Source organism: Tenrec ecaudatus, chromosome 9 (assembly GCF_050624435.1).
Source record: "Tenrec ecaudatus isolate mTenEca1 chromosome 9, mTenEca1.hap1, whole genome shotgun sequence".
Classification (NCBI taxonomy): Eukaryota; Metazoa; Chordata; class Mammalia; order Afrosoricida; family Tenrecidae; genus Tenrec; species Tenrec ecaudatus.
In genome coordinates this window covers 10,568,642-10,589,841 of record NC_134538.1, presented here as the reverse complement: position 1 = coordinate 10,589,841, position 21,200 = coordinate 10,568,642, and the positions used below count along the sequence as shown (strand labels likewise).

Here is a 21,200-nt window from a genome sequence, read left to right as displayed (position 1 = left end):
AGAAGTTATAATGTTATGGGCATGAATTGTGAAAGGAATAGGGTTGAAATGTATAGGTCCATACACAAAAGAATAAAGAAGGGGGGTGTGGTAAATAAACATGGATTTACATATTTTACATTAAAATGCAATATAATTATTCTTCTTTGTAAACCGCTATTTCAATAGACTTGTCATGATTGTGTGTTGTATATCAAGGTGAACCTACAATAATTAAGTAATACCCCAGGTCCTTGAAAATATCTCTGTCCAAAAGCCAACTGCTGCCTTTAAGAAAATTATAGAAAATAAACAAAATAATAATAACTTGTCCCTTTATTGTTCCTTTTTTCCCCACGACATAAAGATTTATGGAGAATGGAACAGCAGAATTTCTACTGGTACGATGTGGCTCTGGGAGACTTTTAGACACAGGACTGTCTTCCCCTTTCCATCCTGCTTCAAGTCTCGACCATTGCTTATAGTGGCTCAAGTTTCCAAAAGGTTATGTTACAGTAGGTATGAAGAAGCTGGGGTTTGGCCAATGAGACTTACGGGATTATATATGAGATCCATCTCCAAGTAGATAAGTCCCTTAAAAGCTTGTTCTAAATCTTTGCTCTTCAATACGTAACAGGTTGCTTGCCCGTCTCTAATCTGTGATGACAAAGAACAGGAAATGTTAGTGGTAGCTTTCCATCTGGTTTAAACCTAATAACCAGACCCACTTTTGGCCAAGTTGGGCATGATCAAGGATAAAGCAACCATCAAGCTGTCATTGGAGGGTGCTGGGAGTAGCGATGCCGCGGTGGGTGCAACGGTGTGCTGCCAAACCTAATGTGCTACAGGTCGGAAGAGACTACATGCAGTGGACAGATCCAGTACGAGGTGGTACCTGGGTTGGATGCTGAAAGATAAAAACAATATTCATGAAGTAAATGGTGAATGATGGAGGAAAAAAACCAGACAGGTGTGTCGTTTAACAGTATTGTGCTTAGGCCTGTTTCTAACTGTTGACGAATATCTCATGCCAATGTCAAGTTGCTCAAGGCCCACATCAGAGGAAACCGGGTGAGAGGCAGATGAGCATTATCTTTGCAACTGAACAGTAGCTATCGATTGTATCTAAAGGGATTTCAAATTAAAACATGTATTAAGATAGCTTTAGTAATAAAGAATTCCATTTTTAATTTTAAAAAAATTTTCCTACTAGCCAGCACATAATGTACAAATAAATGTAGCTAAATATTTGGAGAAAAACTATTTAATATGCACAAAGTGTCAGCAAACCTTGAAAATAAACAAATCCCTCTGATACCACTCTGCCAACACACCAATTCCATACTCTGAGCTGCTCTATGACCCGACTGCATGAAGTACCTAAGAGCCAGACCCTGGGCCACATTGGACATGTTTTAGATCCCACTTAAAGTCATTCTCTTTTCAGATCTGGGAGTGGCAACACTTTATGATCCACAGTAAGTGTATATATTGACTCAATAGTTGGCTTTTCTTGGAAGCCTAACCTATTTACTAGAAAAGGGGACCAGCAAACTCCATTTGGCACTGTAATGACCACGGGTTGAAAACAACTTGAGAAATTAGAGGGCATGAAGTCTGAGCCATATTTTAATTGCGATTGCTGTCACCACAAGCATTCTTATCAAAGGTGGTGGAAATGAGTTGACTAAGTCACAGGGGGAAACAGAGCCATTCCACATTACATGGGAGAGGTCACTTCCCTTCCCGAAGTCACCCCACCTCTCCAGATTGAATAGGCTCTGAACAGAAAGATGGCTTTCCTGGCCAGTGGCTGAGAGGAAGGGGGCGCCCCATAAAGACCTGGTTTCCTTCTGAAACGGTGTCCAAACAGGATTCTGAGCTTCCGCTTTTATCCAGTCTCACTTAATAAATTGGGGGTGTTAACGTTGAAAAGAGAATAAGGACAAAAACAGCATGATAATTTGCCAAGCTGAATTTGGTCCAACTTAGCTTTGCCTAAATCAAAGTCATTACACAGTCATCTTAAAATTTCCATGACTTCTTAAGGGTTAGAAAAGGCCAACTTAAGAACAAGAGCTATCCGTAGAAAATGAAATATTTTATACAATAAAAGGGACTTTTTCTTCTTTTACTTTTTTCTTCCTTTTTTTTTCCTCTCCTGCTAAATGACCATTTCCACTTTCTCAATGGCCTTGCCTGTGTCAGCAAAACGCAGGATCCACAGAGGAACATTAAAGCATCATTAAGGCTCCAGGCCTAACACAAGCTATCATCTCCAGCACAGCAACAAAATCATCTTACGATTTAAAATTAAACACTTCAGAATTTATAAAGATTTTGAAAATCGTGAACCCTCTCCAGAAGCCATCACAAACAGTGGCAATTTAATTCCCACAAACATCACAATCCCTTTCCTTTCTTAGGCGGGAAGTTGGTATAAACCTTCCTAATTTTTTATAGAGAATTTATATTCTTAAGTATCCACCTATGAAAAAACATATTCATTCATTCATTAATTCATTTGTTTGTTTGTTTGCCTAAGTTGTTTAAATAGGAACTCTGGTGGCATAGTGGTTGCACATCGGGCCGAGATCTACAAGGTCAACAGTTCCAGACCACTAACTACTCTTAGGAAAGACAGGGAGCTTTCTACTCCTATAAAGAGTACCCTTGAAAACTTGGGAGCAGTTCTATCCTGTCCTGGAGGATCACTATGAGTAGGTATCAACTAGATGGCAGTGACTTTGGTTTTGGTAATTATGATAGTTAGATGATAATAGATAGATGATAGCTAGATAACTAGATAGATAGATAGATAGATAGATAGATAGATAGATAGATAGATAGATAGATAGATAGACAGATAGATAGACAGACAGATAGATATAGATAAACGATATGAGTTTTTCACAGGGAATCCAGGGCAGATGATCCCTCAGGACCAGTGTTGCGAGTGGTGATACCTGGAGAGTGGAGGGAAGAGGGGTTCGAAAGGGGGAACCGATTATAAGGATCTATGTATAACTTCCTCTCTGGGAGATGGACAACAGAAAAGGGGGTGAAGGGAGACATCAGACAGTGTAAGGCATGACAATATAATAATTTATAAATTATCAAGGGTTCATAAGGATGCAGGGAGCGGGAAAGGAGGGGGAAAATGAAAAGCTGATGCCAGGGGCTTAAGTAGAAAGCAAATGTTTTGAGAATGATGAGGGCAATGAATGTTCAAATGTGCTTTACACAATTGATGTATGGATTGTGGTAAGAGTTGTATGAGCCCCTAATAAAATGATTTAAAAAGAAGATATGAGTTTTTTCCAGTGTGATTTGTCACCAGTGTGATTTGTCCAATTACCAGTGTGATTTGTCACCAGTGTGATTTGTCCAATTACCTACATTTTAAAATGATAAATAATAATGAAATGATGAATAAACTATAGTTTATTAATGATGAATAAACTATGGTTTATTGGTGGGCACTTGGTTGGTCAATTTGTTTCTCTGAATGCCTGCTGTAACAATGAACATTTGGCAAAAAGCGAACAAAAGAGAAAACTTTTATTAGTTTAGAATTAGGATAATATAGTTAGGATCTCCACAAATCAACACATTTGAGTTGAGATGAAACACGGCAATAGAAATCAATGAGAGTATTTTAAGAATATACTCATTTTCCACTCTCTCTATATTGGAACTTACATCCAAAAGTACAGGGCAAAGGGCCGTGCTACAACATCTCAACTTGCAACATTCCTTTCTGCCACAATTTATAAACTAGGAAACGAAGCTAAACATAGTATCTACAGCGGCGCTTATCATTTAGCTTGCTGTTGGGAGGGTTGTTAAGGCCGACCCAATTCATGGTACCACCAGGTACCACAGAACAAAACACTGGCGTTCTATGATTTCTAGCACTTTGCAAGATTTAACCATTTATCAACTAGGACAAATAAAGCCCAATAGCCTAGAAAGAGACCATAAAGGTGTTTGGTCCCTAGGTATTAGATGGTGCCTGGAACTACAACCTCGGTTTAACTTTGAGATTCTTGTCAGTCAAGGTGAAAGGAAATCTATGGTAGATGAGCTCCGGTCCGTTCAAGTGCAACATTTCCCTGCGCTGTCCTCGAGGACGACTTAATTTGAGTCAAAAATAAGGACCACTGGGAAAAAACAGCAGGTCCTGTCTTTGACTTCTGTGTTGTTAGTTTGCTCATTTTCCCTGTCTGCCTACTAGATCACCGTACGGTGTACACATCTATGCATTTGTCTATTAGCTGAAAGGTTGGCGATTGGACCTTGCGCAAATAGGCCTCAGACAACAGGTCGACAGGCCTGGTGAACAATGCTGTGTCGTTCGACTCTGCAGGCAGGAGGTGATCGTGATTCCAAAAGGCTTAGACAGAAACCCACAGCATGAGCAAGCAGGCTTCTCGGTCTATCGCGGCCATGTTTATCCAGCAGTTTGTTGATTGGAGCCATACTGTGCTGATATCTTAAGTCCTCTCCCTCATTCATCTTGTTTTTAAGTCATTGATATAGGACTTAAGCACTGCTGTAGCAGGGTTTATGGTGCAAGCTTGCTTTAAATATTTGACCTTTAATTCACCTAGGAATGGGTTTGAGTTTAGCATAACACAGTGATACATGTTTCTCCTAAAGGATAAGCAACCAAGTTTCTGAGAATCACTTATTAACGAGTCTTAACTTTTTCTCAGATTTACTGTTTTATAGTTGTTATATATTAAAATGACTCCATTTATTTATTTATTGACTTTTTAAAAAACATTTTATTAGGCACTCATGACTCCATTTTTTTAGTAATGTCTTTCAGTTTTAAATTCTCTGACATGAATCTTGGACATTGTAGTTTTTATTTTATGTTGAATAGTCTTTGATGTGTTTTTAGTTTTCAAAAAATGTCTTTTTAGTGGGTATAGACATGTGAATATTTGTTTTTGCTTTGCTGTTTACTTTGATCGGCTCTACAACTTACTTTTATTCCCATGTGCTGTATATGCTTTATGCTCATAGACAATCAAAATAACCTGCAAGTAGTATGTCTCATTTAATATTGATATTTTCCCTCTTCTTATCTTTGGCACTGGCTAGGCCTGACAAAAATGCTTAATTTCTAATGATTAATTCATAAGCATATAAACAGCCCAAACCAGCTGTCTCTGAGATGCTGCCTTACCGTTAGCAACCAAATGCATTAACCAGTCGCACCTCCCAGGGGGCTCCATTGGCTCATCTAAGTCTCCTAACAATTTCTGTGCGGTCCTCACCATCATCTTCATTCGACGGACGCCGACACAGAGAGGACATGTTCAGTGCGTTAGCTGTAAGTCTGATGCCCGGCTGTTCCTGCCACTCCCTGAATCTTGCTAAGGATGCGCTTCTCATTCACAATCAAGGATAGGTATTGGATTGTATCAAGTGCCTTTTCCATGTCTACTGAGAGCAACATCTTTCCCTCTTTAGCATATCAAATTATAAGCTTGATGCAAATATACTTCCTGGTAGAAAACCAGAAGAGGTACATACTGTCCATTTTATTAAATCTGTTTTTATATCAGAGTTATTTTAGTCTCAGGGAATAAATGAAAAACTTTTCCATTTTGGCTCATGTTCTTAAAAAGACTTTTCTGTGTCCTTAACGTTTTAAAGAACCTGTTCATAAAACAATTTAGACCTGTTGTTTTCTTACTGGGGGAGAGAGATGTTGCTTTCCTTAGCTCCTTCTATAATTGATTATTTTTACTAAGAGCGCACACTCAATACCTGATGATCCAAGTCCTTCCTAATTATACTTTTTAAGATCATGTTCTTTGCTGTTTTTACCCATTCATTTCTCCAGAATTGGAGCTATGCTGCTGTTAGAGTTAATTGGTGAAGAATTTATATTTTGACAAGTTCTCCAGGGTATATTTTACTTATTATTTATTCAAGTTTTATCTCATCATCCTCAGTAAAGATGAATAGTATTATTCATAGATATACCTTATGTTTTTTTTATCTTTTCTGCATTTTAATCTTAAGTGTTGGCAATTTTTTAAAATCCACTGTTTTCATATTTCCTATGTTATTGTTCTCTGCTTCATTTTATGCTCTTGGAATTCCTTTGGTTGAGATGCTTAATTGCTTTCAACCTTTCATGTTTAATGATGAGACCATTCAAGGTTAAGAATTTCCTCTGAATAAACTTTTGGCCCCTATCCATAAGGCTTTATATATAGTAGATTTTGAAATAGCCTGGAATTGCACTTTGGGTACATTACCTAATTGGCTCTTTGGGGAGGGAGTAGCTAATGGCTTGATAGTTGCGTGAATTTTTGTTATTAATTTCTCTTATCATCATACAGTGATAATGGTGCAATGCCACGTTTTCCATATCTGAGGAGGTGTATGTCTGACCCACAGCTGAATCCACATCTGAAATGGTGAAAATGGGCACTGGAATAGGATATTTTTAATGTTTTATATGTGAATGAGTACATATATACACAGATTCTCCTCTAAAGTTTGAAAACTACCTTCGAGTATTCCTAAAAATATTGGTGAGAATTCATTAAGAAGGAGATCCCACGGTTTCGCACCAGAAATTTAGTGACGATGAAGCAGGGAATTGTAATCTTTGTTATTAAAAAAAACCCTTCATCTACTTTTCAACCATTTGGGTATTTAAGAAATAGCACATCATATTTTTTCATGATACTTTTGGACCTGGATAGAAAATGCATATACATTTGTGATGCTAATTCTTCACTTTTTTTCTTTGTATTTCAAGTACTTTAGTACATTGGCAAATTATTCACATTACAATTTTACATTTGTCCTAACCTTATGGATAGCTACTTTTTTAACCTATAAATTTCTTTCTCTGCAATATGTAAATGTTTCTGATTTAAACTTTGCTTCTATTTACCTGGTATATCTTTGACATCCATTTCTATGCCACTGCGTCTCATGTTTCTTAAAAAGGCAACTGGTTTTATTATGAATCAATGTGAGAGATTTCCCACTAAATAGAAGAGTTTTACCCTTTCACCATTTATCATCATGCATGATCAGCTTAGTTTGATTCTTGTCATCTTATCAAGAAGAAATTTGAGGGCCTCACTAATCATTTATCTTTATCTCCTACCAGTCTGTTTTCCTAATCAGAAATCTCCCAGACCACATACTGCAGATACTTCGGGAAAATGAAACCGCATTAAAAGTGCTTCCAGAGCCAATCAACAAATTTGTTTATTTTACCTCAGTTGTTGATATCAATGGGTATATTGGACAAAGAATAGGTGCAGAGCAGTGTGGTCTATAGAGTTAATAAAATATTATCCTGCCAAAAAAGGAGGCCCTGATGCGTGCTATAACATAGATGAACCTCCAAAGCTTTAGGTGGAGTGAATTAGGTCAGTCATCATTGGACCAATATTGTATAATCCCAGGTACAGGAAATATCTAAAATAGGCAAATGTATAGAGACTAGAGGTTACTTAGTAGTAGTTACCAGGGGGAAAGAAGTGGGTGATTCAGTCATAGTTACCAGGGGGAAAGAAGTGGGTGATTCAGTCGTAGTTACCAGGGGGAAAGAAGTGGGTGATTCAGTCATAGTTACCAGGGGGAAAGAAGTAAGTGATTCTGTTAAGAATTACTGAAAACTTAGGAACGGGCAGTGGTGACGGCCATGCACCCTGATGAATGTCAATGAAATATACACGCGATGTTGAAATGGCAAAAGTTTGTTACATACACATGAATATCACAAAAATTTTAATTGCCATTCTATCACTGTACTGGAATTCAAGCCTTGTTATCACAGTCTCTTGTATGACTGATCCTGCTTCCCATTCACTCCCCAAAGCTCTCATTTATCCCCCAGGACTTTTCTCAAATTCTACCCCTGGATAACAAAATCTTTACAACATTATATATGTGTTTATATATGTGTTTATCTAATTTGACAATTTCCCGTAAATATTGATGCAATGGACTATTTTAATGACCAACATATCGGCATTGGCCTAAAATCATTGTTTATATCCATAACAATGCACAAAGCCCAGGGCTTGATATCATGGGTAAACTTGGACTAATTCTTAATTAGAAATGCAAATGAAGATATGAATGGACATTTATTTTGTATGAGCAATTAAAAATATCTGTGCCATAAAACTAATTACGGGAAAGTATTATTTGGTGCAGTCAGTTATTGCACACGTGCATTCCAAGAGTGAGAGGCTCCATACGACTGAGCATACGCCTGGGTTTCTGAGGGCACATTCACTTCCTTACGTTGACATGGCTCAGACAAGAGGGCCTCCATTTGTTTAAAAATGTGGATCCTTGTTACATTGCAGGTAATTTCCTCTTTCAGAGTGGGAAATAAAAGTCAATCGATGGTTTTCCTATTTGATAGATGAAGTCATTAAAAAGGATCTTCAGAACCATCCTGAATTGGCTCATTTGGGAATTTGAAAAGGATAACAGTATGGTGGAATTAAATGAATGACATAGATAAGAAGAATCCAGGCTGATTATCAGGATGGACAGGTGACCCTTTAGTTGAACATGGTTGCTGTTAGATGCCGTGTCATCAATTCTAACTCATGATGGCCCTAAGCACAACAGAATGGCACTGCCTGGGACTCCATCATCTTCCTATCCAGAGCTATATTTGAAGCTAGTGTGGTAACCACTGTGCCAACCCATCTCCTTCCTCTGTTTCTGACCCTCTACTTCACCAAACATGAGATCCACCCCCAGGGGCTGTTGCCTTCTATGCCATCCCCAAAGCACGGGAAACAACGTCTCCCAAGGATCCTTCTGGCTGTACTTCGTCAAAGACAGATTTATCTGTGCTTCCAGCAGCCCACTGTGTATGAGTCCATGGGCTGCCAAACCGGAGTCCTCTACAAACACTGGAATTCAAAGGCATTTTCAGTCTTCCTTATTCAATGTCCAATTTTCACATGCATTCAGAATGGCAATATTAAATAAATCTATTGAATCAGCAAGTTCTTGGGAGAAAACGTCCATTATCCCAGTTGTTTAAAACTCTAAAATGTGCTTATCTTTTCGCAATGCATTTTTGCTATGTTACTGATTGGAGGAGAGATGCAGAAATGGCAAAATTAGGACTCTTCAGATTGTAATGCATCCCAATGGCAATTTTCTCTTTCTAATCAGGAGTATATGGTTAAAAGTTGTGCATATACATATAATCGCTTTTTTAATCAAGTGTTTGTTTTAAAAGTAAATTCAACTGAAATCAAATATATGGAAGGATGGCTCACTTGTCAAATTCTGGCAATGCAATAACCAGATAGCTAAGCATATGGACATAGTTTAAACAATCCATCACAACTAATAAATATACTTAGTTTAGTACATGGATTTTAAATGAAGCAAGAGGCACCTGGCATGCTCACCCTGATAAAAAGATATAGCTAGTCAGAAGAACAGGGTCTTTGTTTAACAGCCTTAAATGCATTTCGCACATTATCATTTTGAGTGAGTGAGATTACAAGCTCAAGTACGTTCTGTGCTTTACACTTCGACATTTTAAAGTCTGGTTAGCATTTTCTCTGAAAGCGTCAGTCAAATTTTGGTCGATGACATGAGGAAAGGAAATATAATCTCACAAATGTTATCCCCACTCTCCTCGAAGAAGTACAATTTTGATTTTATGAAATGCATTACCGAATACAGTTACATATCCTACAGAAATGTAGTACAGCACCAGTGGATCTAGTTTTATAATTCGTTCTCCTACAAAAAGATAAAAGGGCAAACCATTGTCCCATAGGAAGCACACAAACTGAAATTTAAAGGTTTTGCTTTTTGATGCTGAATTCTAGGAGTTTTGAAACAATTCCTCCAAAGAGTCTTCCTCGTTCCAAATTTAATTTTACTTAAAAAAAAAAAGTTTTCATGGAATGCACTTCAGCACACCATCCAGGAATTCTTGCTTCACATTGGAACACCTTTTTTAAAATTTTTTCAAGTGAACAGCACTAAAAGCCAGATAAAAGATTCAGGGCTCCCACACTAAGAGCCTACATCCCAAAGGTTCTCAGACACTTCATGATTGGCTCTAGGCCAGCAGTGCTCAACCTGTGGTCACAACCCCTTTGAAGGTTGAAGGACCCTTTCACAGGGGTCGCCCGATTCATAACAGTAGCATGAAGTAGCAACGAAAATAATATGGATCAGGGTCACCACAGCATAAGGAACTGTAGGAAAGGGACGCAGCATTAGGACGGTGGAGAACCACTGCTCTAGGCCCTCAATCTCTGGCCTCCCTGCTCACTCTGCGGTCCAGGTGCCCAACCTTTGCTTGATTCCAGTGAGCGGTCTTTCCCTTTGAAGCTCTGTCGACTGCCTGTCCTTTGCCTTATCCATCTGTCAATAACAGAATCCTACAACTCCTTGACTTCGCTCTTCACTTTACTTCCCAAAGCCTTTCCAATGGGAAATCGTCTCCACTGTTCCTCATTTCCTTGAACCTTGTGAAAGATGCTTTATAGCTAATGCCTAGGTGGGGTTATTCAAAAGGCATTTATTCAGCAAGATAGGCAAATCTCTAACTCCGTAAGCTACCCTCTGCCACACTTTAACACAGTGGTGCGCAGATGCCTGATAACTGCCAAATAAAAATCACTTAATAGGTATTTGTTAAGTACGTTAACATAATGTCAAAAGCCAATGTTCTGATGTCAGGCTACTTAAGATTAAACCTTGACTCTATTAGTCACCAGGTATGGGATCCATAACCAATTTTGGAACCTTTCGGTAGCCCTCTTTCCCCATATTTAAATGGGAATAATAATAAACATATACCTAATTAGGTTATTGGAAGAAAGATGAGGCTTGCTACTTCCAGAGAGAGTTACAGTCTCAGGAAACCACAGAGCAATTCTGCCCTGTCCTACAGGGTTGCTGAGTCAGCACCAACGGGATGGCAGTGCTTTGGGTTTTTCATCAGGTTATTATAGAATGTTTGGTAAAGGTCAGAAGTTCAAAGCCACAAACCATTCCTAGGGAGAAATATAAGGCTGGCTGCTCCCCTTAATGATTTACAGATATTCAGAAAGTATTTATAGGGCCACTGTTAGTCAGAATTTACTCAATGGGAATGGATTTTTTAGAGGGGTGGGAGTGTTGGAAGGGCACAGCCAGAGATTGCTAGTGAAGCATCATTGGATAGAAATTAACTAAAGAACACAGCAAAAGCAAACAACAAACCCCGATCTAAATATCAGGCTCTTAAAGCGTACCTTCTGCACCTCAAGTTAGTATTATTTGAAAATGACATGAATAAGAAACTAATGACAGCCTATCATATACCATATACCACAGCTACACTGTAGTGAGGGAGAGGGAATGTTTGGGGATGGCATGTTTCGAATGCACCTCATATTGTCAGGAAGACACAGAGATACGCTGGAAGATTTAATCATTTTATCAATTTATTGGCCGAAACCTAAGAAAATAACCACAATCAAGACATCTACACAAAACAATGGCCGCCAAAGCAGCTTAGCCAGTACACCCTCCTCAGGCCATCAAGTCCCTAACACAGACTGCTCAGTGGGATGTGCCATCTTTATAGCAAAAAGTTCTTCCCTACGCAAGAGACTTGCTTCTGGGAATGCCCAGCCCTTTTGTATTACACATAAATCAAGCACTCCCTGCCTTGAAATCTGCCAGGGCTCTCTGATCCTCCACTAAGAAAGAGCCAGTTTCCACAAACTTTTAGCCTTCCAAAGGCCTTCCTGGTCCACCCCCAGCTAGTTCCTGTCATGTCCCATCATCAACACCTCCAATTAGGGTTGGGCACATTATGACTCATGATGACAATACATATGTCCAAGGAGACATGTAAAACCTGTGGCATACAAGGGATGCATTTTCATAAGTGGATCATCAGACCTGTGTCCTGAGGTAAGTCTGGGTGGGTTGAGAGCTCCCACTTAGGCGAGCAGCCAAGCAAGTTAAGATTTGGATAACCCCTCCTTCGCTTCGCCCACATGGCTCACACCATTCCATCCGCACTGGCTCCCCTGCTTTTCTGGAACTCAACTCTAAAGGTCCTGTCCCTGAGTCCTTGACCATGAAGATCTCCGGCCTGGATGAGCTTCCCCAAATAGACCCATGGTGAGATCTCTCCCCTCCCTACAGTTTCGTCGACATGCCCCATAAATAGTGAGAAGTTCCCTGGGCATGCTATGAAACACTGTACCCCTTTTTTCTTTCCTCTCCACAAATTCTTGTCCTCTTTTCCTCCTGTATGTTTCTCCATAATGCCTTTAATCTAACATGCCGCATCGAGCATTCACTGGATTTGTATACTGTTCCCTGCAAACCTAAAAAAGCCCTAAAAAGTGAGAGACATCCACTGTGGTCAGTGGTGTCGTGTTACCGGCTAAAACTGCCTAAGACGAAGCAGACACTGGACAGAGAAACATGTTGGTTGTATGAGTGAACAGGTCATGAGTAGCATGTATCATACACCTGAGATGGCAGCTGTGGTTCATGTCATGCTCTCTTGAGTCAGTTCTCACTCACTGCAACAACATGTGAATGAAACCCTGCCCGGTCCTCAGTCATGTACAGTTGGAGCTCAGTGTTAGAGTCATTGGGTCAATCCATCTCATTGAGGGTTTTCCACTCTTTCACTGACCCTCTACTTTACCAAGCACGACCTCCTTCTCCAGAGACCAGTTATGAAAGATGAAGTCGCATTGTCCCTGCTCGTAAAGACCATTCTGGCTGTGATTTCTTCCGGCACAGACATTTTTTTCTTCGTCCTTTCGGCAGCACAATTCATACTCAATATTCTTTGCCAGTGCCATAATGTTGTTGACACCTTTGTTGAACATATAAAAGAGGTGTTTGGGGCATACATGCCCAGGACAATGTGCCATTTGGGTTCTGACTGCTGCATCCACAGACATGGATTATGGATCCAAGTAAAATGCAATCCTCGACAACGTCAATGTGTTCCCGGTTCATCATGATGCGGCTTATTAGTCCAGTTGTAGGGAATTTTGTTTTCTTTATCTTGAAGTGTAATCCATGCTGAGGGTTAGGCCCTCTTTGAGCATCATCAGTAAGGGCCGCAGGTCCTCATCGCTTTGTGCAAGCAAGACTGTATTATTTGCATATTGCAGGTTGTTGGTAAGTTTTCCTCCAGCCCCGAAACTCCTTCTGCTTCAGAGTCCAGTCTCTTGGATTATTTACTCGGTGTAAACAGTGAGCAAATATTGGGAAAGGACACAACCCAGAGGCACACTTTTCTTGGTTTTAAATCACACAGTATCTGTGCTAGTGACTGTCAATGGGTCCGTGTAGAAGGTCGATGTACATGGAGCTGTCAACTCCTGGAGAGAGTGACAGTCTCGGAAATCCACCGAGGGAAGTTCTAGTTGTCCTGTAGTGTCACGATGAGTTGGAATGGAGGTGACAGCAATGAGTTTGTTCGTTTGAGGTTGCATGAGAATACGAAAGTGTTCTAGAATTTCCATTCTTGGCAACATGATCCACAACTTGTTATGATCCGCAAAGTTGCATGCTTTCACAAAGTCAAAGAAATTCAAGTGTACATCTTTTGTCTGCTTTCAACCACGAACCTGCTGATAAAAGCAACTATGCTCCTCTTTCTATGTCCTCTTATTTATCCATTTGAATTTCTGGCAGGTCCCTGTCTATGTGCTTCTGAAATCATTTAAAAATTATCTTAAGTAACATTTTACTTAGATATTAATTATTTAAACACGAGACCAAATCCATTGCCATTGAGTCGACTGTGACACATAGTAGTCTTATACAAGTTTCAAACACACTCTGTTATCACGCCAATTCTGACTCAGAGACACCCTAAGACTCGAGCATCCGCTGGAGACTTCTAAGACTCTCCAGAGGAGTAGAAAGCTCCTGTGGGGCTTTCTCCTGTGGGGTGGCTGTTCATTTCCAAGTACTGTGATCCTGCGGTTAGCAGCTCAACACATCCCCTGCTATGCTACAGGGCTCAGAGACTGTACATCTTTCTGGAAGCAGACAGTGTTTTCTTTATTCTTCACAGTGGTTAGTGGGTTTCAACCACTGACCTTTCAGTCAGCAGACCAACACCTAAAGCACAGTGCCACCAGGGCTCCTTGATGTAAAGGATCTTGTTCGGTAATATCAACATTCTGTTGGAAGTACTACTTTACGTTAGAATGTCACAAATGTGGATCTCTTCCCAATGTCATGGCAATAGAAATGTGAGCCTTGCGTAAGTTAGTTGAAACATTTCAAGCGGTAATCCCTCAATTCCTGAAGACTTGTCTTGCGTTAGTGCCTTCAGTATAGCTTGGACAGCTGCTTCCGGTACCACTGGCTCTTGATCCTATGCTGCTTCCTGAAGCTACGGATCATCGAGCAGTTCTCTGGGGTACTGGGGCTCCGTATAGTCGTTCCATCTTCTTCTGATGCTTCCCGCATTATTCCACATTGTACCTATCGAATCTTTCAATACTGAAACTGGCGGCTTCAAGTTTTGCTTCAGTCCTTTCAGTTTGAGAAATGTTCTTTCCTTTTGGATTTCTAACTCTAGGTCTTGGCACATGCATTATAACACTTTGTCTTCCAGAGCTGCCCTTTGAAATTTTCTGTTCAGCTCTTTTACGTCACCATTTCTTCTACTCGCTGGAGCTATACTATTTCGGTTCAAAAGCAGGTTTCAGAGTTCCTTCTGACATTTATTTTGGCCTTCTATCTTTCCAATGATCTGCTTTCTTCAGGTATGAAGTCCTTGACTTCATTCCACAGCAGGTTTCATCTTCTTGGTGTTCAATGCATCAATTTTTTTTGGTATTTCCAATGAATACGTTTGGCAAAACTCTGTTATTCAACCACCATCTTTGTTTCTGCGACCCAGGACATATTTCCCACTACTGATCCTTCTTTGTTTCCAATTTTTGCATTTCAATCAATCTCTTAAATGCTGCTTACAGTTAACCCTGGTTCATCACAAATCATGCTACTTGGTGTTGGGCTAGCCGCTCACAAAGAGGAAGGTGAGACTGTCTATCGCTCTGAGAACTGGAAAACCTATCTGGGTCACTGGGAGTTGGAATTAACTCCATGGTAATGGGTTTGTACTCTCTATGATTTCTCTTGAGAAATGTATCAATTTAGCCAAATGCTTCTATTCTCGTATTGACTTTGACCCACACTGGAAACCTGGAAATACCTGGAGACCTTTTCAATAGTCTTAAAAAGGACGGAGCAGAGACTTTCTCTGGGTATCTAGTGGGCATCTCTTGGTATCGAGTCCAGGATTATGCTAAACATATTACAACACACAAGAGAACCCTGCACATACTGTATGTTCCCAATCGCCAACAGTACCTACGTTGAGAAGCCTGGTTTTGCTGGAGAGAATTTCTTACTTTGAACTCAACAGCACATACGTTATTCACTGTGAAGACGGAGGAAGGGAAGCGAGACATAATACCCACCCAGCAAGCAATATAATACACTGCCATAGGATTCATGTATTTAAAAAAGATGAAATTCAGAAAGAGAAAGAGAGAGGCAGGGCTAGAAGGGGCAGCAAAGAAGAAATTTTGCTTCTATTCTCTGAAGAGAGAAGAAAGTAATTTGTTTTTTCAGGAATAACTGTCAACACTGTAGGAAAAAAAAATTTAAAGAGGGAAATTCCATATTCCCAAGGCCTCCCAGAGAGCCTGCATGCTCTCGCTGATGGCCGGGAGCGTTTGGCAGGAAAGGACCCTGCGAGGGAGCAGCTTCCCCGGCCACTCTTGTCAAGAAACATCAGGGATAGGAGAACTTAGGAAGAAATTATCAAAGTGATCAAAAACAGAAAAAGAGATATTAAGGGTGTAGCATTTCCCCTCTGTAAACATCATGTGAGCTAAACTAATCTCCTGGTTAATTTACAGACTTCTCCATCCATGAAAATGCCCTCACTATTCTTGAAAAATACGTCTTTGCGAAGAAATAGGTGAAGGCTCGTTGGCTGATAAGGGCCTTAATGAATACACAACAAATGGTATGAATAGTTGGGTGAAAAGCCGAAATCCTCTCTTTTGGAAGAATACATTTGATCCAAACATTGATGCCCAATTAATAGGCAAGTTTCAACCTTAGATTTCCTACTTGTTTTATATGAAGGCATCATCTCAATTTGTCTTCGGTGAATTAGATTAGGGAGCTTTTCCACTAAGCTTCTCTTAGGTCACTGGGAAGCCTCAGCTTACAGGGGACACTGAGGCATCTGCTGCTCTACGGAATACTTCCTATTTTCTTCCACAAAACATTTTCTTGGGCGGCTGGAAGCAAATATGCTTATTTGGACGATGGGCAGAACTTTGCTCTGAGGGAACCCTTCTTTAGTAATACTGAGACCAAATGTCCAGTTACAAGTGATTCCTCTTTGATTGAATGTGCAGCTAGAAAGTGTGAGGAAATACCTCTTATGTCCTTACACTGTACAGCATCAGTTATAGATGCAGATTCTCTAAAGCCAAGCAGAGCATATAAACATTTCCATATTTTTAAAGGCAAAGATAAAGAGTGGTGAGACAAGCCAAAATGTTTGGCTGGTGAAATCCAACCTAGATGAATACCCAGAGAAGCTGATGTCATTTCTAGCTGCAGAGGTAACTTACAGATAGCAGGGGGATGGCGACTTTCCCCAGAAAGTCAGGTGGTTTATCTCCATCTTCGTCAAACACTGTCACTTCTAAAACATCATGGATGTCCTTAATGGGGCTGAAACAAGAGACATAGTGTGTGTTACACACACACATACACACACACACACACACACACGCAAACGAAGTCTGTTCAGGATGATCTGAGAACGTTGTTTCACTAATTAAGTCCTATGCCTTAGAGTATACAACTACCATTTAATTAAACTCTAAAAATTAAATCAAGCTGACTGTATTCCCAAACCTTCCATCACAGAAGATCCAAGCATCTATACAAGAAAAAAGTCAACTCCTTTGTACTGTGACGTTTTCCATGTCTGCATGTACTCCAGGGTAAGCTGCTAAGGAAATGCGAAAGGGAACCAGGAAGGAGGACAAAAAAAGTGATCCAGTTGAGAGTTTCCCTTTAAATGAAGGAAACATTCCCTTTAAATACACATACTGAAAGTTACTCAGGGTATTGAAAAGTAAAATCTGATAATCTGATAATTCCCATCCATGTGTATTTGGAAACATGTTTTATATTGTATATTGACCAGAAGACATTAGGTAGAATTAAAAAAAAAAGGTATCACTGGCATTGGCACTGGCAAGGTTTTAGGCAAGAAACTCTTAGCATTGATAATGTAAAAACCTGTTTATTAGAGTAAAAAACCAGACTGTCTGCCATTGAGTAGACTCCAACTCACAGTGGCCTTATAGGGCAGAATAGAGCTGCCCTTATGTGTTTTGAAGGCTGTAAATCTGTATGGGAAAAGAAAACCTCATCTTTCTCTCTTGGAGCAACTGGTGGTTTCAAACTGCTGACCTTGTGGTGAGAAGCCCAATGTCTACCCCGCTGTGCCGCCGAGGCTCCTTGAAACCTGCTTGTTAGCAAAGCAAAACTAGTTCTCATAGATTCTTAAAACGTTCTACTTAAAACATCACCCCATTCAAAATGATCTTTATACTCTCTGACAAGCAGAGAGCATTTTTCAGTGTGGTGGTCTGAGAATGTACCCCGATTCAGCCCAGTGCAACACAAGGCCTCCCCTGGATGGCCAGGTGACTCTGCACCTACAAATGTAACCTTTATTTGATAGAGGTCAGCAAATCCATTCTGACTCACGGATTCCCACTAGGTGTCAGAATAGAACTATACTTCCCGGGGCTCTCAGTGGAGGATTTCCTGGTAGGAGATTGCCAGCTCTTTCATTTTAGGGTGAACGCCAACTTCCAACCTTTGGTTAGCAGCTGGTCAGGTGTCGCCTGGCCCCGGGACTCCAAAAGCAAGATCCAAACTATAAATAGCTCCAGTCTCCTTGGTGCCTGCACGAAGGGGAACTAGTGAGGTAGTAGGCTACACATTGGTCTGCTAACTGCGAGGTTAGCGTTTTGAAACCAGCAGCCATGTCTCAAGAGGAAAGGTCGATTGTCTACTCCCCTGACGAGTCCCAGTCTCAGACATACACATGGGCAGTTCTAGGCTGTCCTCTAGGTCTGCTGAGTAAAACTCAGCTCAACTCAATGGCGGTGAGTTGCGCCTAGTGTGAAAAAGTGAGCAGGGCATCATTCAGGAACAGGTCACCTGAATCTGTCAAATGCAACAGAGTGGACCTAAGAGTTTGGAAATCTTTGAGGATTCACAGATAATGGGTAATTTTCAAAAGACTCTAAAAGAATATGTTTGGGGCATGAAAACAATACTATAACATATAAACTTGAATTTAAGGCAGGTCTCCATTTGTGAAGGTCCCTAAGCCACGAATGAATTAGCGTGAATATAGAGATCTCCATGTCTGCACAGATTAACTTATCCACTAAAAGATCTCCTTTACAAACATCTCCTGTAATACTGCCTTGTGGTTCAAAAGGGCTCTTCTATTATTAACACTCCACTCTAAAATGAAATGACAAAAAGTTTTCAGAAGAAGAACACATTAAAATGCATTCATTGCACCTAGAAGCATACAGAACCTCCCATTCTAGACTCAGGGTCGAGCACCTGAGGAATAATTACTCTCTAAGTTAAAGCTGCCCCCTGGGTAGTCCAGAGGCGAAAGCACTTACAATGTGAAAACTTTGTTCCATTCGGGGTTCAGGTTCTTGTAAATGGTATGTGTCTGAAGACGGTCATTGCCTAACTCCAACAAGCAGAAGGGATCGCTCTTCCCTGGCAAAAGAAGACAGACATCAGTCAAAGGCAAAGGTGTCCCCCCACATCAGAGGCAGGGGGGACTCAAGTTGTGGCACTTACGTAGCAATGGCACTGGGCTCGCGGCCTGCAGGAAGACGAGGCTCCTCGCCCATCAAGCCTGTGGATGTCCAAAGTGGGAATTTGGGGAAGGGGTACAGCTACTCATATTGAAACGTTCACTCTCCTAATCGATGATGATTTGATCGCTAATGACATATGTGAGAGAGAGCCCACTTTCGGGCTTTTATTTGTTTTTGAATAAAGCTCATTTCTTTTTTCCTTTAACTTTCACAAAGTCACACTTACAGATAAGGATCAACCCTTTCCAAGAACGAGGACCAGACGTTGTTGCCATTGCGTCTATTGTTACTCCTGGCCATCACCCACGTCAGAACGGAACTCAGCGACAGAGGCCTTTCTATGGCAGCTCTTCCTGAGAGAGGTGGCCAGGCCTTTCTCCCTATGTATTTCAGAGTAGACTGAGGCTGCCAACCTCCAGCAGGTAGCTGAGTGCTGAACCTCTATAACTAGAAGGCCAATAAAAGGCCGTGATAAAAGTGAGGCAGGGGGAGAACTGATATTTAGAAGCCATGTTCCGAAATATTTGATACATTCTGAAAACACAAGCCACAACACTTGCTCTCTAAAACACGCAAAAGCATAATTCAGTACATTAAGGTCAAAATTAAATCTTTAACTCAAAAAAATGATGCCGCTACTCTTCTTCTCCCAACTCACCTCTCCTTTCATCTGTTCTCACGGACACAATAAAATTTTAAAGATGGAGAGGGGGGCCCCCAAAACTCACAATCCAAAGCTAGCCCAGAAAATATACCAAGTAGAATGTAACTTCCGTTTGTCGAGCCTGGGAGAGGAATCTAGAATCCATACTGTCAGGCCAAGAATTAACGGCTCTCTACTGTGAGTAGGACATTAACACACTGCCTGACTCCACAGCACAGGGCACTTTACAAAGCAGTGCAGATCAAATTAATTGGGGGCATAAGTACAGATGCTCTCAGAGTAAATGGCCAAAGGATCGCAGGGCAGGGCCTAATGCAGACAGTGATCAGGCCTCTTGACCTCCTGGCCTACCATCCAGGTCACTGAACCTACAGCTAATCCACTTAATCACCTGGAGCTCTGAGGTGCTCCACAGCACTAGCGGGCTGACATGAACAGGAGCCTGCATCAAGATAGCATTTTAAAAGAAGAAGAGCAGACGCCTGGTTAAGGGCCTGTGTTAACAGGCGTTTTCATTGACCTAACTAATGGCCTGGCCTCTTGGATGTCTGGCTGAAGGCTTTTAGTCCATGTCATCTTCCCAGTGACTGGGAGACAACAATCCCATCACAGATATAAAGGGATGAGCTAGGGGCCTCGATTATGCTCTGTGAATATGGTCCCTGTGTAAAATAAGAAGAATAGGAATTTATTGAAATAATAGACGATGGGTGTCAGGGCCAAGGCAAAGTCTAGGGAATCCGGCTTCAGCATCATTAGGAATCAAAACTTTCTTAGGAATACTGAAAAACCACGGTCACTATCATACCCCAGGAAAGGTCTGTGTGGACTCTGCTTTTCCTGAACACTGGAATCCAGACACTGCCTTCCTGGTCCCCGAAGCTTGCTCCAGTATGAATGCTCCTCCACACCTGCCTCTTTCTCTCACTTCATGTAGATACAAAGGCATCTCATTGCTCCCACCTGGCCAAGGACCTGCCTTCATGGTCAGAGCACAGAAATGAAGTACTGGGTGTCCAGCTTCTACCGGTGGAAGTAATTTCTCACCTCCTTCTTCAAAATGCACAGTCAGGGAACACCTGACACATGGAAAGGGTTGGATGCTGTGTGGCCAACACCAACCCAACCACGAAAAATGCACACCTCATGGACATGGGGGCGGTGGGGTGCTTCCATCTTTGGGCTGAGTTGACCGGTAGTTTGGCACATGCATCCATACAGTGGAGCCAGAAAGAGAAATGAAGTCCATATGCCTGCTACAATATCAGAAACACCCTGAAATACTGTTTGAAATAAGAAGGATACCATGTGATCTCACTTACAGGAACTATCTAGAATAGGCAAGTGTATGGAAATCAAAGTTTGTTAGTAGTGAGCAGGGGCAGGGAGAGCCAGTAGAAATGGGAATCTTACTGTTTAGGGGACACTGTGCTTCTATGCCAGTGATGGAAACACTTAGAAACAAAGAAATGTGGTTCTCGAACAGCACAGGAAACAATACTGGTTTTACATGTGTGATTTGCACACGTGAAGTATGTTGACATTAGTTGCATATTAAATTGCACATGGGAAGA

At 40.9% G+C, this 21,200-nt stretch overlaps 1 protein-coding gene across 1 annotated transcript in view; it reads right to left on the bottom strand.

Annotated features, from left to right (window-relative positions):
• MCTP2 (multiple C2 and transmembrane domain containing 2) overlaps positions 1-21,200 on the bottom strand; it is a 287,776-nt gene that overhangs the window by 95,872 nt on the left and 170,704 nt on the right. The window contains exons 13-15 of the mRNA XM_075557885.1: positions 18,756-18,858; positions 16,662-16,764; positions 535-636 (exon numbers count right to left, since the gene is read on the bottom strand). Of these exons, the coding sequence (XP_075414000.1) occupies positions 535-636; positions 16,662-16,764; positions 18,756-18,858 (308 nt within the window). The remainder of the gene's footprint in view (positions 1-534; positions 637-16,661; positions 16,765-18,755; positions 18,859-21,200) is intronic.